Source organism: Halyomorpha halys, unplaced genomic scaffold (assembly GCF_000696795.3).
Source record: "Halyomorpha halys isolate HHAL.00 unplaced genomic scaffold, Hhal_1.1 Scaffold478.1, whole genome shotgun sequence".
NCBI classification, from domain to species: Eukaryota; Metazoa; Arthropoda; class Insecta; order Hemiptera; family Pentatomidae; genus Halyomorpha; species Halyomorpha halys.
In genome coordinates, this window is record NW_027114329.1 from 1,176,708 (window position 1) to 1,197,955 (window position 21,248).

A 21,248-nucleotide genomic window follows, 5' to 3' on the forward strand; every position below is an offset into this window, starting at 1 on the left:
TATTTACAATAAAAAATATATTGTGCTGAACTTAATTTATAAGCATCATATGGCCCGATGCCATATTTCACAGATGTTTAAAAAAAAAAAATAAATTCTATTAGCTATCTGTAGCTACTAGGAGTTATTTTCATCCTGAAAACTGTCTGTCATATCCATTTCATCAGGAACACGAGGAGGTGTTCTGTTTATTAAAATCTGAGCATCAGGGATCTCTGGCTTCATATTCAGGAGGGATGGGCAATCAATGCCAGGAGCATCTTCACCTGCAATAATAGAAAACCTTTCTTAAGTGCAAACACAAAAATTAACTTTCATGACTGGTCCAGAAAGGTTATTTAAAAGTATGTACTAGAATACTCCACAAGTTTTAAAATTGAACTATAGTTGAGCTCTGAGTTTTAAGATTTAACTGAAAGTTATTTTTATCTAATATCAGCACAAAAGAGTTGAGGATATAGGTGTGGATCATTATCCTTAAGTCTAGCTTAAAAGATTTTCTTTATAACCTTTTATAAAGAAAACTGTAACACTTTGAAGAATTTCAAACAAGAGATCGAGATGTGGAAAAGATAAGAATTACAAATATTTGTACTTATAAAAGAAAAAAAAAAAAGAATTTCAAAATTCAAAAGAAGAGTGAAACTTATAAATAATTATGTAAATAATAAATTTCTTAATAGCAACCTACAATGCTGTTATATCAGTAACCAAAACAAATAAATGTTGATAAATAGAGGGAAGCTTCTTTAGAGCAGAAGCCATTAACCCTTTTCTATTTTATTCAATTTTTTTTTGTGTGTTTTTCTCTATTTTTCATGCATAGTTATTGTTACTAAAACTACAAAAAAGAAAAGAATAATTTTAAATTATAAAAATTATTGTTTATATCATTTCTTTATTATATACTTAGTAATATAAACTTATTTTTTTGTATACAAAACATTATTATTTGATAATACATAAAAAATAGATAGATGTAAAATTTCTTTATCAGAAATACAAATGGCAAAGTCGTTGTGAATTTTGACACTATTGTTTCATTAAATGTTGCTTTATAACATAGAGAATATGATGCTAACTGAAGATTTAATTTACATACTTTGAGATCACAATGAAAAATAATATCAAATAATGGAATATTAGATGGGTACATAACCGCAACCAGGTATAAGATACATTGAATGTAACATTACAAACACTCACATTTAATGTTTAGTACTGCTAAAAAAGGAAAAAAAAACAATAATGAAAATTAACAAAAGAATATTTTTAAAATGTCTCAATAATAAAATGGCCAGAATGTACAGATCTGTGACATCTCTGACTCACTTATTGATCTATCTCTCAAAAACAAAAATATGTATAAAATTGAAATTATTTACAGAGGTTCCTCAACAAGAAAAAAATCAAAGACACATGTTAATCTATATGAGTGGTTCCCAACCAAGTGGTGATGCTTCAGCTACAACGGTCTCTTTAGTTAGCAAACTATCATGTACTCAAAGATCAGAAAAGATAATTAATAAAATAGTTTTAACCATAAATTTTCACCAAAATATGTTACCAGGTCCTTCCATGGTCCACCCTAATGCTCTTGCAACCCACCTACGGTCTACAGGCTACTTGTTGGGAACCACTCATCTGTACATACACTTAAATCTAGCACTGCTGTCAGCTAGTTATGATATAAATAATATTTTCCAATTATTAGACATTTAAAAAAAATTACATAGCATCTTATTGACAACTCATCCAACACCAACATGCTATATAGAACAGTAGCCAATTCCCAAGGTCATTGCACAGAATGTGTTCCACAAGTACAATTGTGATTGCAAGCTTATTTGACTTCAGGTGGTTGCCATAGAACTTGCAAGCATAGGATTGGGATACCTATTCATCATTCCTGCTCTAAAGCAAACAGATTAGCAGTCAAATTTATTAATTATTTTAATTGGTTATCAAAGAGTTATAAGACTTAGCATTTCAGTTGAAATCTAGCCTTACTTTCAAGCCTAAATATAAGCCAACTGCTGAAAGGAAATAACAGAACAAATTGCTAATCAGCAGCCCAGATCCAATTAGAACAATCTAGAACACCATAGAGCTTACAAGCACTACATTGGAGAAAGCAACAGGGATCACCAAATACATAAAAGGCCAATTAAACCAACAGGAGTAAATTAAATGAACATATGATTAGGTTTCTTTTTCGAGGCATCTGACCTTCCATTGAAGTCATAAGTAACCCCAGAATGGAAACATCAAGACTCGTTTCTCATACTGCCATGATATAAATACTGACGGATCAAACCCAGCATGATCTGAACCAGGCACTCTAGAATCCTCATTCCAGCATGCTTGGCTATCACAACCTCTATTGTCTAACTTAAGTAATTCTTTAAAACATTATATTAATGAAACAATAAGCTAAGTGTGTTAATTATTTCTGTGTGATATTAGTAAAATTTAATTATGGTTGGTGCGTTCTCAAAAGATAATCCAAGAGTATTTCTGAATTAGTGGAATTAAATACAATCTAAGTAATTAAATATAATTAAAAGTGTTTGACTGACCTGTATATGGTGGAGATTCGCCAACTAGATGCTCTAGTACAATGGTTAGCATTGAGGTTGAAAATACATCATCTCTCCTGATACCAAGGGCTTTATGGAAAGATTCTGCTGATTTCTCCAAATTTCCCATCAGTGCTTGTACAAAACCAATGGCTGATAAAGTGGAACCATTCTGCGGAGAAAGTACTAATGCCTAAAAAATAAGTAGATTATAGTACACACTTCCTTAATTACTCAGGATTAGATCCATCCATTCCTCAAATGACCTAAAGATCAGCATCAAGACAAAAAAAAAAAGAAAAGAAAATTCTGTGTCGAATGAATAAGATAACTTAATAAATATGGGTCAAGTAGTAAGGTCATAAACCACTTACACTCGTTTCGGCTTCATTAGCTGCTCTTAAGGGCTAGTTAAGTAGTTCATTACCATACTTCTTTACCCAACAATTAAGTTATGCTACTCATTTGACATACCATATAATGTTCTTTATTTTATCATACCATAAGTTAAAGAACATTATATAAAAATAGCCCCAAATCAATTTCATTAAACTCCATTTACTACTTTCGCTTAACCATCCAATAATATATTTCCTTGGCGTACCTATATCTCACAAATGATAAATTCGATATACCCTAAAATTGAAGGAAAGTCGAGGATTAATGTAAAAACGGAACTAGTAATAATTTTATCCAATTCTATCCATTAAGTCCGCTGATACATGAGTCAAGGTATTTTCCTGGAAAGGACCATATTTAAAAACAGCTCGTCCTGTTTTTAAATTATTTTCAGATGAAAAATCATCAACCATGAAATAATGCAATATGGTTAATTATATAGCCAATAAAAATGGTGAGAAAGCTATACGATCTTATGTACTTTTTTTTTTTTAATAAACTTTTTGAATTTATTAATGATTCTGAGCTAATTTTTTATTGTTTGGTTTTATAATTTTCTGACCGTGCCAGTTTTTTAGTTTGTATTTTCCCCACCAATTCTCTGGCTTCTCCGCAATTAAAAAAATTCCTGACTTTATTGGTTTTCTTTGTTGCTAGACAACCGGACTGACACTTCATAATGCAGCTAATCTGGAACAATATTTTAAAGATTTATAAAAAAGCTGTTTAACTGTTGATACTTACCAGCACTTTCTCCCATTAATAATGAAGGATCAAGGATCAGGCACCTAAAAGAGTGTCTGAATACAGCTTTCATGGGCTGTTATCGATAGGATTATTTATTGAATATTTATGTTAATACATGAGGTGGTGGAAGGAATAGTGATGTAAGTCAATAAAACATTTAGAGAAAAAAGATCTAGTAAATTTGCTCTAGAAAAATCTGTAATTTAACAATTACAATTATTATCATGGCACTATGACCCAACAAGAACCTGGGCCTCATCCATCACAACCAACAATCTCCACGATATCCTGCTCTCTCTTCATCTTTCAACATTTAACCACCTTATTCGCTTCACCTCACAGACTATCCATCTGATCTGGGGACCTCCTCTTTTCTGCTTTCCATCTGGTTTCCCATCAACCATCTTCTTGGGTTTCCTTTGATTGGGCATCCTCTCCATGTGTCCTATCTGTGCTCTTTTTACTAAAATCATGATGTTTGGTTCCCTAAACAGTTCCATCAGCTCATCATTCCTTCTTCTCCAAATCCCATTCTTCTAAACTCCTCCCCATATCTTTCTCAATTACAATATGCTTACTAAAAACTGCTTTATTATAAGTTTGTTTTAACTTTTTATGTGAAGTATTATTAAAATAAATTTATTTTAACTGGTGTTTTTAGGAGCTTATTATTTATTAAGAAACACCAAAGATGTTATATATATAGAACAGGTAAAATTAAGTGCTTAGGTGTACTTAAATTATTATATTTTTTTTTGGAAGAAATTACAATATGGTGATATTACTTGAAAATAAAAGTCATTTACTAGTTTTCCCCTCATTTACACTCTCTTCATCATCAGTCAGTGGTCCAGGAAATCATAAACTGTCAGCAGATTTTTAAAATAGCCATGGTGGATTTGGGGTATGAAGGAAAGTAGTTCACATATATGGTGGTTCTTCATTATTGTTATAGTTGGTAGTCAATTGTTACGGTTAGGTCTACTGTAAAGATAACCTGGATCAATTATCTTTAGTGATCTTGATTGCCCTTTCTTTTAACTTGGAATAGTAATCAAACCTGAGAAAGGAAAGTCTTCATTTAAACTTTCCTTATAAAATAAGATGTGGGGTTAATACAAAATGCACCGAATCCATTGGATCTGTTATCACAATACTGGTTGGACAAGCACATTAACTTTCTTTTTTTTTAGAACCTTTTTAGTCAATTAAGTTTATTCCAAATTTTTTCTCTCAATTCAAAAAACTATATTACAAAAAAAAAGTTGCTATAAAACTAAAAAGTTAAATTGAAAGAAAAAAAATTATAACCAAAAGCAGAGTAAATATTTTTACAATTATCACCAATCCAACTGACAATAACCCGGAGGGAAAAGAGGTTTAAATCTGATTTACACCACACAACCTTATCATTTGCATGCTAAAAAAAAAAGGCAGCTTGCTATGCAGCTAATAACCGAGTTATAAACACCACTAGTTCATATAATATCTAGGACTATAATTAAATAAGATATTTAAAACATTCTCACCTGCTGATGGTACTCTAAAGCTTTGTCAAATCTCCGTATCTTACGACAGGTATGGCCTAAATTATTAAAAAGTGCCTCCCATTTGTCTGCAATTAATGGTTCATTGATCTGCCGCACCCTTTCCAGAGCTTGTTCAAAATATTTCAGTGCTTCATGATAACTAGTCAGTAAAAGAGCATATTGTTAATAATAGTTTAGTTAAATAAATAAACTCAATACTAATTGTACTTTGGCTAATAATGTTCAAATTCTTTCACTTAACTCAATTTTTAGAAGAGATTTAAAATTGCATATTTATTTAAGAAGATCAATGCCAAGATTAATTAAATTTATTTTTATTTTACTAACCATATCAGGTTGTCCTGAAACATTTTATCTACACAAAGGACATATTGCTGCTTGGCTTTAAGATGGAATATTTGACAAAAAAAAATTGGGATTTTAATTTGAACTGGAAGTTGTCCTAAAGATGGCAACAAAGGTAATTGGGCTGTTATAAAGTAACCCTAGTCTACAGAGCAATCTAAGGAATACATCAAATATAATAAAAAAAGATTATATATTTGTCAGATGTCCATTATTAAAGTAAAGCAGAATATATCTTCCAATATATATTTTTCATTCTGCTATAACTTAAAATAACTATTTATCATCTTTCAAGAAGCTTCAAAACTCCCCATTCATAGAAGGACATTCCTTCCTATTGATAAAAACTGAACAGAACAAGATGCAGATTTAGACTAATATAAATTAAACTATTGATAAGCCAAGCAATTTTGAATAGAAAGGAACAAGTGGAATTCATTGTTAAATCAAGCTAAAAGTATCAGTCAATAAAAGATATAACAATTACAGAGATGCAAAAAACAATAGTCCATCCAAAGAATAATTGCTGCAAAACCTATGAAATAGTTACTTACTCCGTATTCTGAAAAGCTGTGACACCCATTTCATGTAGAACAAATGGATCATCTGGAGCGATGGTCTGGGCCTGACTGAAAAATTTCTCAGCTAATCTGTTGTTATTAGTTAGGCCACACTCCAGGCCTATATATAATAAAGGGAGGTGGCATCTAGAAAAAGAGGAAAGAATAACAAATAACCATATTCTCATTACGATAAAAAAAATAAATAAAAAATTAGGTGAATAACTAATGTGACTGGTTATTATTGCACCAAATAAGATTAAAAATAATTTAATATACAAAAACGCTAAATAAATAATAAAATTTACCCCTTCATCAGTTGTGAAGCTTTGAAATAAGCTGCCATGGCCTGGTCATGCTCATTTTCAATTGCAAATGAATGGCCATAGGCAAGCCAAGCTGGACCAAACAAACGATCTAGGGAAGTTGCTTTTCCTAAATACCTTCTAGCAGGGTCAGTTTTACCTTTGAAAAATAATAATAAAACTAAATAATTAGATTTGAACTATTATCGAATCTAAGCATAACACAAAAAAATAAAAAATAAAATTACAATATTTTAGACATCTAAATGAACATAGCATAACAAAAAATGATGCCATGTCATATAATCGAAATATATTTACTAGAAGGACTTAAGGAATATAAAATATATTTACTAGGAAGGTGGCTAATGCCACGTGCTTTAAATTAGAACCAGACTATTTTTAAGTGAACATACCTAATTCAAATAATATTGTCCTCTACTTCCCAATTTACAATTACTGATTTTTTATAGGGAACAATGAGAAGTTTCTCTTTCAATTTTCACACATTACATTTCTTTTTTTAATGGCTCAAATTCTTCATTAAGAACCTAAGCAACCCCAGAGTAGGAAGGCAAGATTCATTTTTCAGGCCCAATGCAAAATAAATAATGCTTGACCTGGATGAAAATTGAACCCATGTTCTGAACCAAACACTCTAGGATCTTTTCCCCAATGTGCTCAGCTAGCATGCCCTCATCTAAATTTACATTGTATTTGAGTAAATGGAGGTTCTGCATGACATCACTTGGTCTAAGTAATTACCTAATCTGGTGAAGAAAATGGAGATTCTCATTCAAACATACTGAATGAAGTTAACCCACAAGCCTACTACTTCTCGATCTCATTTCGGTCAAATGTTTCTAAGAATAGGTCCCATTTTAAATGATTCCAGCAGTAGCAGAATTGAACCAAGGAGTATTCATTCACATGGCCTTCAATAGTTTGTTCAGTACTAACACCAGCCATTTTTTTGTGAGGAACATTTTTTTTTAATGCACATGGCAGTTGTTTCCAAGCTGCCTGTAAAATATAAATGATACAATTGATTTTATGGCTTCCATAAGGCTATGACCTTTTCAATCCAGGTGATCATAAATTTCAAACATTAGTTGGACCGAGGAAATTATATTTGGATGTAAACAAATTATTTTTACTCCACCTGTCTTGAAGTTGGTCAGATGCCAAGGAGTCCTGTCAAGAAGAATTATTTTTTATGGAGGATTACTATTTTTTAAAAGGTACAAAACCATTTACAACATATCTCACAATCCATTCATAATGAATTTTGGTCGGCTGTCAATATTTTGCCATTGATCACAAATGTCTTGTTTTCTACCAGAGTAACCAGTCCCTCACTCCCAAAATTACAAGTGCAACACCTTAGCTGCAATGAGGAATTCAGAAGTATGGCTTCCTTCTCTTTCTTGTCAAAACCATAACCAAAATTCTTCCTTCCAAAAACTTCTATAATTCTGGTTTTTCAATTTTTTTTTTTTTTTTTTTTATTATCTTGTTCATCAGAAAGCTTCTTCCAATAGTTCACTATAGTTAACAAAACTCATAAGTTACTATCTACTTTAAAAACTACGTTATACTTTTTAATCCTTTCAAAAGTCCCAAGTTTTACAGCTATTGAACAAGGTTTCCCCTTTTAGACATTACACTTATGGTGTGAACACTCTGAAAGTCAAAATCAGACTGATCTGTTAAGCTTTGTGAAGAGAAAAGTGTATCAGTCCAAAGAAAATCATTTTAAAAATATAAACAAAAACCAACTGTTTCTTTTCAGTGGATTGGCATATGTAAGTAAGACTTCAAATTTTAAAAGGACTTTGGTTTATTCTGAGTTCTTTTGAATAAAAAAAAAAATTAATAAATAAATTAGTTTATATGAACTGTGACTTAAAAAGTCAGATTTCTGAGAGGAATTTTGGGAGAGAAAAAAAGTTGTACTATGTGAAGGGTCGATGCAACAAAGTCATTACAATGGGGTTCAATTCTAATAAAGTTGTAGATGAAATAATTTTGATACATAACACATTTAAATAAGTAAGTAATAACCCAAAAATAAAATGAATACATTAACTCGCACCTTTTAAAAAATAGTAGCATCCAACAGCAAACCACGACACTGCTAGATCTGGTCTAATATCCACAAGGTCATGAGCCAGATAGAAGAGAGCTGAAAATAATTACTTATTATTATAAAACAATTAATAATAATACAAGATATAGATTACTGATAATTAGCATTAAAGAAATAAGTATTATTTGAAGAGAAGATGGGGGTGTGTTCAGTGAACAACACAAATAAGTTCTTTGTAATTATTATTTTGCCCGACTTTGGTTATGGTTGCCTAATTTATACAGCATTAATAAGAAGAATTGTCTGGTAAGATCGAGATGGGATTAATTTGAATATTGAATTACTCCATTAGATTCATGTTTTAGTGTCTCCAGATATCCTATTATCCCTTTTATTACGAGTCACAGTAAGCTAATTCTTACTTTCCAATTGCAATACTTCCTCAGTATTTTTTCCCTTATCTCTTAGACCATAAAGTCTCTCTATATTTTTTGCTTGCTAACCCTGTTTATTTCTGATTAACAAATATTTGTAGCTTACAAAAAGGTATCCAGAATGTACTATTTGTTATTCTTAATTAAAGTTACTATTAAAAACAATATGTATCAGAATACAAGTTACTTTTAATGTTTGTTGAGTAACATAGATCCACTTTTAAATCATGTTTCGGAATAAATTTAGATAATTAACAGATACCAATATGTTACTGCTGTTGAAGGAAACCTAGAACTTACCATTCGTTTTTTTCAATTCAACGAGACCAGCAATATGTATAGGAAGACATGTAGTATGGTACGGATCTTCTTCCAAAATTCTGAAAATAAATACAAACCAAGATAGTTAATTAAGCTAATTAATAAAAATAAAATAAAGTGCTAAAAACCTGAGGGATATTCTTGAGTACATTTGAAGATTTTTAAAGTTTTAGTTTTACAAATATTATCAACTACAGCAATATTTTAATATTTATTCTTACCATTTATTCTTATTATCAGTCCTACCAAAATATAGGGTTGGCAAATAAGTCCTTTTGGTTTTTTTAGGTGAAATTAAACTAAATATATTTTGTACATAATATTTATTTTAATTTACAATGTTATGTCCATTATTTTCGAATAACTTACCCCATCTCTCCAACAGCTGAATAAGCCCATGTTCATAGAATTTCTGTTGTTTATTAGCGAAAGTGAGCAAGGTGCTCCCTGACACCCTGTTTGTTTTCAAACAGTTTTCCACTTTTTTCGGAATTTTGTAGACACCGGAATAAGTGTTAGTCACTAGGAGCAAGGTGCGGTGAATAGGGAGGGTGGGGCGAAAGATCCTATCCAAGGGCTAACAATCTATTGCAGGTCACAAATGAAGAATGGGGCCTAGTGTTGTCATGATGGATGACGGCATCCTTTTGATTTGCCAGTTCTGGGCATTTCCTTCAAATCGATTCATCCAATTTTATATAGAGTATAGTGTGGAATCGATCTACACACCTTGTGGCAACAGCTCATAAAACATTACACCCTTGAAATCCCACTATACAGAGAGCATTATCTTCTTTGGGTGCAATCCGACTTAAGATGTGGTTTAAGGTGGCAGTGCTGAGTATCCAAGATTTTTTTTTCGCACCGCATTATCGTAGACAATTCACTTTTCATTCCCTGTCACAAGTCTTTTAAGAAATGAATCATTTTCTTGACGTTTCCACAGTGAATCGTAAATGGAAATGCGTGTTGCCAAGTTGGCTTGGGTCAGAGAGTGGGGGGGGCCCAAATATCAAGCCTAGAAATGTAGCCAAGCTTCCACAAATGATTTTCTACACTTGTATGTGATATGTCTAGGACCTCCGCACTGATTGGGATGGATTTTGATCGACCATCCCCTTATCAATGCTTTCAATTTCTTGTGGGGATCAGGGTGTGGTGCATCGTTTATGTCAAAATTCACCATTCAAAACCATACTGGTTCATTAAAAAAGTCTGATTGGGGCCACAGCGGTGACATCTGGGGGGAGACTGAAAGAGTGATAATCTGTATAGCTCTAATCTCTCCAATGACCAATTCATGACTGATAATAATTATGCTTAGCAACAGCGTTCACTAGCACTACCAAGTATATAATTTACATATTAGTGATTTATTAAATCATAACAATATATTGCCTTTATATGATATATCTAGATATCCATCTGTGAATGGAAAGTGTGTTTCCAAAAGTGAGCAAATACATCCAAGAGAAAGTGAAAAATCAATCACAGAAAAAAGATTCTCTAGGGAATCAATTCATTAATTATAAAATAACTTTAACTAAGTTTCAAAATTTTTCACCAATAATCTTTATTTGTGTAAATTTTTAAAACCTGAAATTTGTAAATTTAAATATTTTAAATATTTGAACATTAAAATAATTTTTTTATGAAACCGGAACAGTACAGTCTAAATCAGAAAGTCGCTGATCGCCGTGGTCTAATAGATGATGTGAGAACTTGTAAAACTTGTTATTTTAAATCTACAAAGTGAATTAGGATTTTAAATGCTTAAAAACCTAATCAGTAATCATTTTTGAAGATAAAGAGTCAGCAAGTGAATTTAAAAATTAGAAAGACTTTCATTTATTTAAATTTTAAATCGCTATCAGGCACTGGAAGAAGAGATCAGAAGCAAAACATAAAGAGATTCTTTCTCAGAAGCCACCAAGGTTCGATATGAGTGGTCTCGCTAGAGGACATTATTTGCAGCAAAATCTAGTGTAAGTTACTTTTAATGACTACTTACTATAAATAGACAATATGATTAAATAGTAAACTATATTAAATAGGATCGTTATCAAAGTAACTATGATAATGTTTCAACAAAAAATATTTAAAGTCAATTTAAGTACAGTTCTGAAGAGGAATTGTACCAATTCTGTGCTCATAAGACATAATTAAGTACATATAAAAATAAGATTTTGTATCTTCACTTTTTTTTTTTTTTTTATTATTTCTAAAAGCATTGTGTATTTTTTGTAAATACAAATAAGTCATTTATCTAACAATTTTTATTTATTTTTTTAAATTATATTTCAAAGTCTCTCCTTCCCGTTTTAAGCTAATATTTCGAAAGTGATATAGGGCCCTCGCTCTCCGGGGGTTTAGCGGGGCGGGTCAGGATAGCCTTTTTTTTAGCGTTACGATCTGCTCTTGTGAGATTGTGACATGTCGTTCATCGACCAACCTACTCGCTGAAATTGTCCGTTTGAAAAGACAGATAAGTAAGGCTACCATGGAGGGCGGGAGTGGAGGGTTTGATTCCGTTTTTCGATTTCAGGGGCTTTTTAAATATTGCTCTATCTCAAAGTCTCTCCTTCCCGTTTTAAGCTAATATTTTTAAAAAATACAAATAAGTCATTTATCTAACGATTTTTATTTATTTATTTTTAATTATATCTTTGAAATTGCTAATTCATTTATTAATTTATTTCTACTTTATTTTAAGGGGAAGAAGAAAAATGTGGCGAGGATGGTAATTATAAAATTATAATTATCTGTATTGCATTAAAAAATAATACAAAAAAATAATTAAAAGGAGTTTTTCAAAATTGAACTAAATATAAATAAATATCTTTCTCTACTCACTCTTGAGTTATCCTGAAGCACTCAGTGTAATTACAAGCATAATAATGTCTCTCAGCTTCTGCAACCCGAAGATCAAGATTTCCTTTCAGTCTTGGGTGAGTCTGAACCACTGATCTAAATGTACAATTAAGGACCTAATTAGCATTATACAATGTTCAAATCATCATCAAATATAGTTTAAAATAATCTTCAACAGTTTATTTAATCTCATTCAATGTAACTATAATTATCAATTAGTTATGACCAAAATATTGAAAACAGTCTGATAAATTAAAATATAAGTATAAACATGGATGCATCCAGAATCACTTTTACAACTGTAAAAGAAAAACATGTATAATTAAATAAATTAGTTTAGCAGCATGCAAACTTAAATTAAATAATAAACCCAATACATTACTGGTTAGTCTAAATCCAAGAATACTTCATAAGTAATCTTTATGAGAAATATAACACAAAAGAACACTTAATCCTAAAACTGATTACTATATATCAAAATAATCCTAACATCATCCTCTAATAAATCATTTGTAAAACTCAGAAGACCAGTTTTAATTTTTGGTTAATTATTTTAAATAATAAATCTATGTAATCAACCAAGAAAAAACATTTTAATGTTGCTCAAAATTAGAGGTTTCATACACCATTTCAAACAAAAAAATTGTAGCAGTTTGGGGACTGGCCAGCAGAAGTAAAACTTATGGAAACAAAATAATGTATTACAATTTTATTAATAATTATATTTATTTTACAAAAATACAATAACTTTTTTACTTATCTGTTTTCCTTATTTAATTATAATTATTAAATTATGTTTTATTTAATTATACTATTCATTCACCATTTCAAACAAAAAAATTGTAGCAGTTTGGGGACTGGCCAGCAGAAGTAAAACTTATGGAAACGAAATAATGTATTACAATTTTATTAATAATTATATTTATTTTACAAAAATACAATAACTTTTTTACTTATCTGTTTTCCTTATTTAATTATAATTATTAAATTATGTTTTATTTAATTATACTATTCATTTATACAATTGTAGTTAACATTATCATTCGTATCATTAGTAAATATTGATATGATTGCCTTGTGATAGCTAAAATAAGAAATGTAAACATTTGAATGAATGTTTAAAATATGTCTAACAAATACTGTGTTAATTGTTATACCACCTCTCATAGTACTTTCTAACGATGAATTTCCCTCATTTACAGTATGTAACTCCAATTATTTTAGTTTTCATGATAGTTTAATTCAATGTTCAAAAATTCATTATCATTTCATAACTGCCACTATCTTTTCCACTTTTCACATCTCTATCTCGGCTCAACATCAAGATACAATTTGGAATTATAGCTTATAACAAAGAGGATAAAATTCTTTACTTACAGTATGCAGGTACAATTTTTAGTTTTTGTTATATAGTATACAGTATATATATACATATACAGTTGTACTAATTGTATACAGCTATAATCTTTGTTTGAGATATTTTAATCTAAATGCAAACAAAACACATTAAATGGGGTCCTATCACTTCATCTCAACCATTCCCTCATGTCACAAAATCAATTTACTTTTGTATAATCTTTTTTTTTTTCCTTAAGTTGTAGAACATCAATAAAGAAGTTTCACTTCCAAAACTCAATAAAAAAATCTACCCAACAACAGGACTGGTTTTTTTTTCTTTTTAAATCTGCCAACTAACTCACAAATCACCCAAGGAAAATCCTCTAAACTCAACATTACAATCCACAATTGTGAAACAAAATGGTAGCCTATTGGAGGTTTCATACAGCGTTATCTCATTTAGGTATGATTCTATTAAGTCTACAAAATTCAATCCAAATAATTATTCTATAGTTACTATATTTCCAGTAGTTTATTTATTGTATATTGCAGTTTTTTTTTTTTTTTTTGTTCATTTTGACTGTTTTCAAAGAACTACTCAAATCATAACACTATTTCCCAAGAAGAGTGTCTATCTCAAAATTGATGGTTTCTAGGAAAACCATTTTTAACTTTTCAAGATTTTGATATCTATCTATCAGCAGGCGCTACAACACTGCGATGGGTTCTGGCCTCCTCTATGAGCCTCCACAATTCAGCTCGGTTTTGGGCTGCTGCCTTCCAATTTCAAACTCCAAGCAGGTCTCGTGCATCTTGTATCACGCCATACATCCACTGGAGCTTGGGCCCGTCCGACTCTTCTGGGACAATGTATTTCTTCTTCCATGACTCAAAAGAGTTATGGATTTCGCCTGGACTCATGCGTGCAACATGTCCTGCCCACCCAAGGCGTCCCAGCCTAACAAAGGTCATAATATTTATATCCTGAAGCAGCTCATACAGTTCCTTATTTCTTCTTCTTCTCCAGCTTTCCTCATCCCTTACCAGCCCATAGATTCTTCAAAGGATCTTCCTCTCGAAGACCAACAGATTATTTCTATCCTGTGTGGATAGGGTCCATGTCTGGGAGGCATTTGTTAGGACAGGCCTAATTAGAGTTTTATTATAAATGGACCTTTGTTTTCCTGCTAATGAGCTTGCTCCAGAACTGTTTTAACAGACGAAAATAGCATCGGTTAGCCTCTGTGGAGATTTTGTTAATGAAGAAGAATTTGAATACTTGAGTTTTAATTATTTTCAATGTATAATGTCTCAAGATGTAGATTTGTAGAGCCCTCTCAGGTCTTAAGTCTATGAAATTCAGATAAATATATTCCCAAATTTATTTAACTACACTATAGTATAAAAAATATTTGTTCATGCATAGTAATATTCTCTAAATTAGCATATAAATAATCAGTTGGAAGACTTTACCTTGGAGGAACTGAATGATATTTTTTAAGAAGGCTCTCATATACACTACGCACCAGCCATTCATCATCTTTAGATTTACATTGTTCTGTTATTGGTAATGAAGAGATTAAGTCATTCTCTAAAGAAAAAATAACAATAAGGGTCAATCATTATTATAAAATAACAAAACTAGAGATTAATTAATAATTAATTTAATTTAATTTAATGAGAAGTCATGTTAAATTAAAAACTGTACCGCTACAACCCAGGAAGGGTCAGGGGTTCAGTACTTTGTAAGGGAGTACTGCTACTAGACCAACGGTTGTTCAAGAATGTGATTTGGTCAGAATCACGCTCGACCATCAGATTTTTACCCAATTTAAGAGGCTGGGTGGACCCCACAGGAGTTGACTTTCGGCTACAGTGTAACAGAAAACAATTTTCAGCCCAGCCGGATTTGAACTCGGGTCATTGGAGTTAGTAGCCAGGGGCCTTACCCCGTGGCTACCCATGCTTCATGTTACAATCTGTATATAGGGCACTTATGTAATAACATAGGTTCTCTATATCAGTATAGTCAAATACAGCCAATCTTTAAATGATGGTAGGGACACAATATATTATCAAGAAAGCATATTCAAAACACAAAATTAAGTAAAAGTTAACTTAATCAGTAAATAGCATGCTCGACTGATAAATATCACTTCAGTTTAACAGTTAAGCAATAAGATTCAGCTGTATGTAGAATTGTAATACCCCAAAAATGCACTCTCTAAGACTTAATAGTAGCCATGCATGAACGGAAACCTTAGACATTCCATAGGGTTTTCGCTGAAACCTACTGGACCTTGTCTGTACATTAGTGGCAAACTGGTTTGAGGAAGGGAATCTGTGTCAGACATTTGAGAGGGTCAGACACATGCAACTATCTATAAACAACCTATAATTCCTTACACCGTTCCCTCATTAAGCTTTTAAGTGTGCACATTAGTCCTGTATGTTTTGCTTAGAAAGATTGGATGATTTGTTCCTAAAATTTAAAAAGAAAATCTGACAGACATTGCCTGTACATTAATAAGTAATAACAGGATAAAAAAATCTGATCTGATCTCTGGGAAAAATCATGAACTTGGCAGGGCATTCATACATTCCATGTGTGATCAAACACACATACATTAGAAGTGTCTTTATATCAATCAAGCCTTGATGTCCGCATTAACATCTTCAAAAGCCAATTTGTCCAATCTCGATCCACCACTTTCCATTGTTTGAAATTTGAAACTGATTATTTTAAAGATTAACTATATGATGCTGATAATGATGGGAGAACTATAGTCTGTTCCATAAGAGAAAATAAATCAGGTAAACGAAAACCCACAGCTGTTTACCCGATTTCTATCCTCTTGTTGAATGGAATATAGTTTCCCCACCATTACCAGTGTCACTATTTTGAAACTATTATCAGGGCTAAATTAGGAAAGTAGGATAATTATCAATACAATGAAGGCAGTACTCTAAACAGATGATGTAATAATCATCACAAAAGTCTACCAGAGCATAAGGTTGACCTTCTGAACATTAGGTAAAGAAGTTAGGCTTGATTATTGATAATAAAGCATGGAGGAACAACAGAAGGCTAACCAATTGGCAGAATATGCAATGGGATCCTTTAGTGTGGAAGCTGTTACAAGGGCATATACCACCTATCACCAAAAGTGATCTAGGTTCCAAAATCAACAAGACCCAAAACCACTTATAACCAAAAGTGACTATCAAGTGAGCATCATGGGTCAAGGCCCAGGCCAGGTTTAAGGTGAATTCTTATCATTGCAAATTTTTGTTTTCCTACACCACACCAAGTAGAGAATTAAACCATTATATTCTCTCTCTCTCAATCCAGTATAAATTATATACAATTATAGTTAATTGTTAGTCCTGGAGACTTTTACAAATTAATATATCTTCATTGAGAAATTAGAAAAATATCTACAAAAAGAAAAAACTAATGACTAATAAAATAAAAACTACAAATGTTCCAAATAATAATACTTGAATATGTACTTCTGCTGATAACAGTGACCGTTATAATAAAGAGTTAGTATGACACAAGTAATACTATTAGAGTTCTATTTGAAAAGGGGCTAATACTTATTGAAGATAATCTAGGCTATAGAGATGACGTAATCATCAACTAATGCAATAAAGGAATAATTAATAAAACAAAGAAAGTATGTAGAAAAACATCAATATTTAAAAGAAAAAATGCCATTTGAATTGTAAAGAAAAGTGTTAATAACGCAAAATGAGAAGAATTAGCACAAAAACAACCTATGATTAAAAAGCAGAATTTTTTAATGTTTACACTTATATGTACACCAGTCAAAGCTACAATAACTTTTTTTAATTCTATATATAGTAATTATGCTATACCTTCCCATGCTGTAAGCATTTGATGTTGGACTAATGACTGGAAAGCATTAAAACAAAATACGTCCCGTTTCAATGCTTGTTTATAACATTCTGATGCCAAGCTACGATTGTCTAGTGCTTCATAAACACATCCTTTAAGATAAAGTACAGCACTATGAAGCTAGAAACAATTTAAGACCATTGTTCAATGATGTCAACAATAACAATAGTAGTTGAAAAAAATAATATGACAACTTGATATAATAATCTTACACTGGGAACAGGGAACCCCTTTATTGTATTGTCGGCCTGGTCCAGCAAAGAATTTATTGATTCTGTAATTCCTGAACTACCTGATGAGAAATTGGAATCTCTCTCGTCACAGCTTAATAGTTCTAATGCTTCATTGTACTCTTTTGCTTCAAGCAAACACTTCGCTGCTAGGTAACGGCAAACAAGATGAGTCTAAAAAATTGTAACATTGTCAAAATGATGCAACTGGAAATCTAATAAAGTTTTCATTAGAAATTAATGAGTTCAATACAAATGAGATAAATTTCGAAATATAATGCCAATAATGAAATACCTTTTTCAAAGATCACCCTTAACTCTTACTTATTCTTTTCTAATGAAGGTCTCCCTAATATTAAATTTATGATATAAATAAAGCTTAGGTTGTTCTTATGAATATAGCAATACCTTCAAACTGAAATTATAATGAACAGCCTCAGTAACAGGATAATTTATAATGATAGCAATCAACATTTATATTCTTATTATGTAAATTACAATATTTTATCATTCTCATATTATATCACAACTTATCAAAGATAGGTTAGTTAAAATATGAATGCTTCTATGATGTGGATCAATTGTTAGAAAAACCTGAGATGTTAATCTTCATGTAAGTTATGAGCCTAAAATGCTTACCACAGAAAATGAGAACACAATAAACTAATAAAGAAACAAAAATAATAAAACATATGACTTTTAGTACCAATTAAAGGCTAATATGCTGAATAACAGAGAGAAAAGAAGGCTGATGATTAAATAAAGAATAACAATCATAATGAAAAATCAAGCTAATTGAACTTGATGAAGATAACCCTAACTATCTAAATCAACAAAGCTTCCTTCTCTGAACCTATTCAAAACTTAAATCTACAGGGTCAGGCAAAAATGATTCGCCCATTCGTCTTAGCTTACTGCTGGGTCATTCAGTTATTGGTTCAGTGCTCAACACTCTACTTGTGATTTGTTCCCATGTCCAACAATCTTTTACACCCCATTCAACCACAGTATGCTATTATTTCAATTAAATTAGGTTCTAAGTATTCTATAAAATGTTTATTTGTAAACACCAGTAGGACTTGTTCTTTCTTTAACAGAAGTGATCACATTTCATTTAATAGTTCAGTAAATTCTAATATTGAGGTTTCTAAAACGTAGTTCTGAATTAAGAAATTTTAAGAATATGAAATAAAAGTACTTCTCACCTTTAATCTTACTTTTAATCCTCTTGAAATTAAATTATTATAGATCAGAATACAATCTTTTTGGCATATACCTTTCTACTGACATATTCCGCTATTAAATAAAATAATACTGGAGAACTGGAATCATGTTATAAACCTGAACATACTTTAAATAAATGATATAAAACCTACTAAATGTTAAGAACATCCTTCCTAAATCAACTAATTTATTTGATTTTTCACTGTTCTATTAAAACACAATACAATTTCTGTGAGTTAATATCCTATTGAAACCAATGAATATCTGATACACTAGAGTGAGTTCTCGAGTAACAAAGGAGTCCCATTCTTTCTCCTTCATCATTAGTCAAAATGTTGGAATTGGGAAAAAAAAAAATTAACTTCAAAGTGTTATATAAAAATATTTGAATTGTTTGGTAAATGTTCAGACCTGGAAATAAACACAAGATATATTATATTTAGAAATAAAATTTATTTATATTAACAGAAGATTGGCTAAGTGAATCAATGGAAATTTCAAGAGCTCTTCTGTTGACCAAAATGGAGAGAGTCAGAGTGGAGAAGAGACAAAGTCAATGAAGAAATTTGAGTCTAGTCAAGAGGAAAGAGAAGAAGAGCTAGATCAATTGATGACTGGCACACCAGAAAGGAGGACAATCTGGCATACTAATATTAATTTACTTCAAGCAGGTCAGTTTGTAATCTAACATCATCCAGTTTTTCTATTGCCAACTGAATAAAACTGTTTTAATAAGTATTAATAATGTTTGAATACAGTCTAGTCCACTAGAATTGAGGAATGTGACTGTTTTCGGCATTTAAAAGGTAAAGGTGCTGCACTACCACCCAAGCCAGTGTACTTGTACAAATCAATTATCGTCACTTAACTCTTTTAAAAGTTATACATACTCCAATAAAATGTACACATCCATGATTATAAGGACTGTATATAGTAAAAAGATATGTTCATTATAAGTTTAAACGAGGTTATACTAAAACACAAACTATATAAGGAATTCAAAATTAACTTTATAATTACTCACAAAATTTTAGTTAAGATTATCCAGAATTAATTGTAAAACTGTACCAAACTAACCTTGTGAAGGCCTTTGTTCTTCAACAAAAAAGCAGCACGGTGATATTGCTTTAGCAAATACATGCATTGAGCCAGCCAATATACATCTTCTGGCTCCCCATCACTTAGAGAAACTACCTTGTCAGCCCAGAACAGAGCGGATGTGTACAGATGCTGTCAACACAATCAGGTAAGTAAGAGACATTTCATTAAGTAAGTAACATTTCATGCCATCAGTAATATATTGATTGACCTACCAAATCCAAGTAGGAACGAACCAATTTGCGATAATTGTCGACATTGACGGGTTTGTCTGGATTAATCTTCATTTCTTCTGAGTACAACTCCTCTGGCATTATCAAACATAAACAACATATTAAACCATTTTAGCCTATGCTAGGTATGCACAAATCAATGTTCAAACATGTACATTATTAGATAATTCACAAATAAATTCAAGTTTTTCAACTCCAAATAAATAATAACATTCAGAACTGAGTAAAACGCTTGCGTGAGGTTATATGTGGTTTCATTCCTGAAATCAACAAATCCGACTTTGGCGCCTTTACATGAGCCTTGCATACAAATTTCAAATAATACATTTTTTGTACAACATATTCAATTCCGGTTATAAAACATTGTACAGTGATCGAGAACAATATTTAATTTCTATAAATCTATAACATGACCTACTGCATTTGGAAAATTATTTGAAACATTTGTTTATCTCTAATTTCAATTATTAAATTGAAATATTAATCATCTAGCATTACTTGAAGATAACCATCCATGACCACTATTTGCTTCCAAACCGTCTGTCTCGTTAAAAAATAAGCAATTAACAGTTTATTTGTAAACCATTGTCTTCAATAGCATAGCCAGTCAGAACCTCACAGACTATCCACAGTACTGGTACGCATTCCAGACATTTCTTCTGAACAGCAAGCTAAGAATTGGTCAAAAAGTACTTTGATCGTGCAAAATTTCGAACTCAAGTTGTTCATTGAAATACATATTGTGAGGTTCTTTTAGTCATAATTAGTTATAATATAATAATAATCAGGTTTGGCAAAGTAGTCTGTGTTTATGTCCAGCGAAACTGAAATCAAATAGTTATGGTTTTATATTCTTGGGATATTAATGTAACTTTCCAATACAATCAACTTACCGGAAGTGCCATTTTATGTAATCGATTTACCAAATTTTTTAGAATTTTTGAAAAATGGCTCTAACGATTTTCATTAAATTCATTCAATGTAAAATTAAATGATGTTTTAT

General features: G+C 31.2%; 1 protein-coding gene and 1 long non-coding RNA gene across 5 annotated transcripts in view; one reads left to right on the forward strand and one right to left on the reverse strand.

Annotated features, from left to right (window-relative positions):
- Positions 1 to 21,248, reverse strand: part of Cdc16 (cell division cycle protein 16) — a 22,378-nt gene continuing 1,130 nt past the window's right edge. The window contains exons 1-14 of one of the 4 annotated variants that reach the window (XM_067051530.1): positions 20,401 to 20,965; positions 20,228 to 20,319; positions 19,992 to 20,144; positions 17,673 to 17,864; positions 17,421 to 17,580; positions 15,012 to 15,129; positions 12,183 to 12,296; positions 9,309 to 9,388; positions 8,581 to 8,670; positions 6,489 to 6,645; positions 6,175 to 6,327; positions 5,255 to 5,414; positions 2,580 to 2,772; positions 1 to 266 (exon numbers count right to left, since the gene is read on the reverse strand). In XM_067051530.1, the coding sequence (XP_066907631.1) occupies positions 118 to 266; positions 2,580 to 2,772; positions 5,255 to 5,414; positions 6,175 to 6,327; positions 6,489 to 6,645; positions 8,581 to 8,670; positions 9,309 to 9,388; positions 12,183 to 12,296; positions 15,012 to 15,129; positions 17,421 to 17,580; positions 17,673 to 17,864; positions 19,992 to 20,144; positions 20,228 to 20,299 (1,791 nt within the window). In that variant the 5' untranslated portion in view covers positions 20,300 to 20,319; positions 20,401 to 20,965 and the 3' untranslated portion in view covers positions 1 to 117. Of the gene's footprint in view, positions 267 to 2,579; positions 2,773 to 5,254; positions 5,415 to 6,174; positions 6,328 to 6,488; positions 6,646 to 8,580; positions 8,671 to 9,308; positions 9,389 to 12,182; positions 12,297 to 15,011; positions 15,130 to 17,420; positions 17,581 to 17,672; positions 17,865 to 18,098; positions 18,196 to 19,991; positions 20,145 to 20,227; positions 20,966 to 21,248 lie in introns of those variants that run through there. The other 3 variants (XM_014424723.3, XM_014424722.3, XM_067051532.1) reach the window with 3 other exon arrangements.
- LOC106683336 (uncharacterized) lies at positions 244 to 12,189 on the forward strand. The gene is made up of 3 exons (XR_001343538.2): positions 244 to 344; positions 8,144 to 8,290; positions 12,043 to 12,189. It is a non-coding gene; the product is annotated as an uncharacterized lncRNA (long non-coding RNA).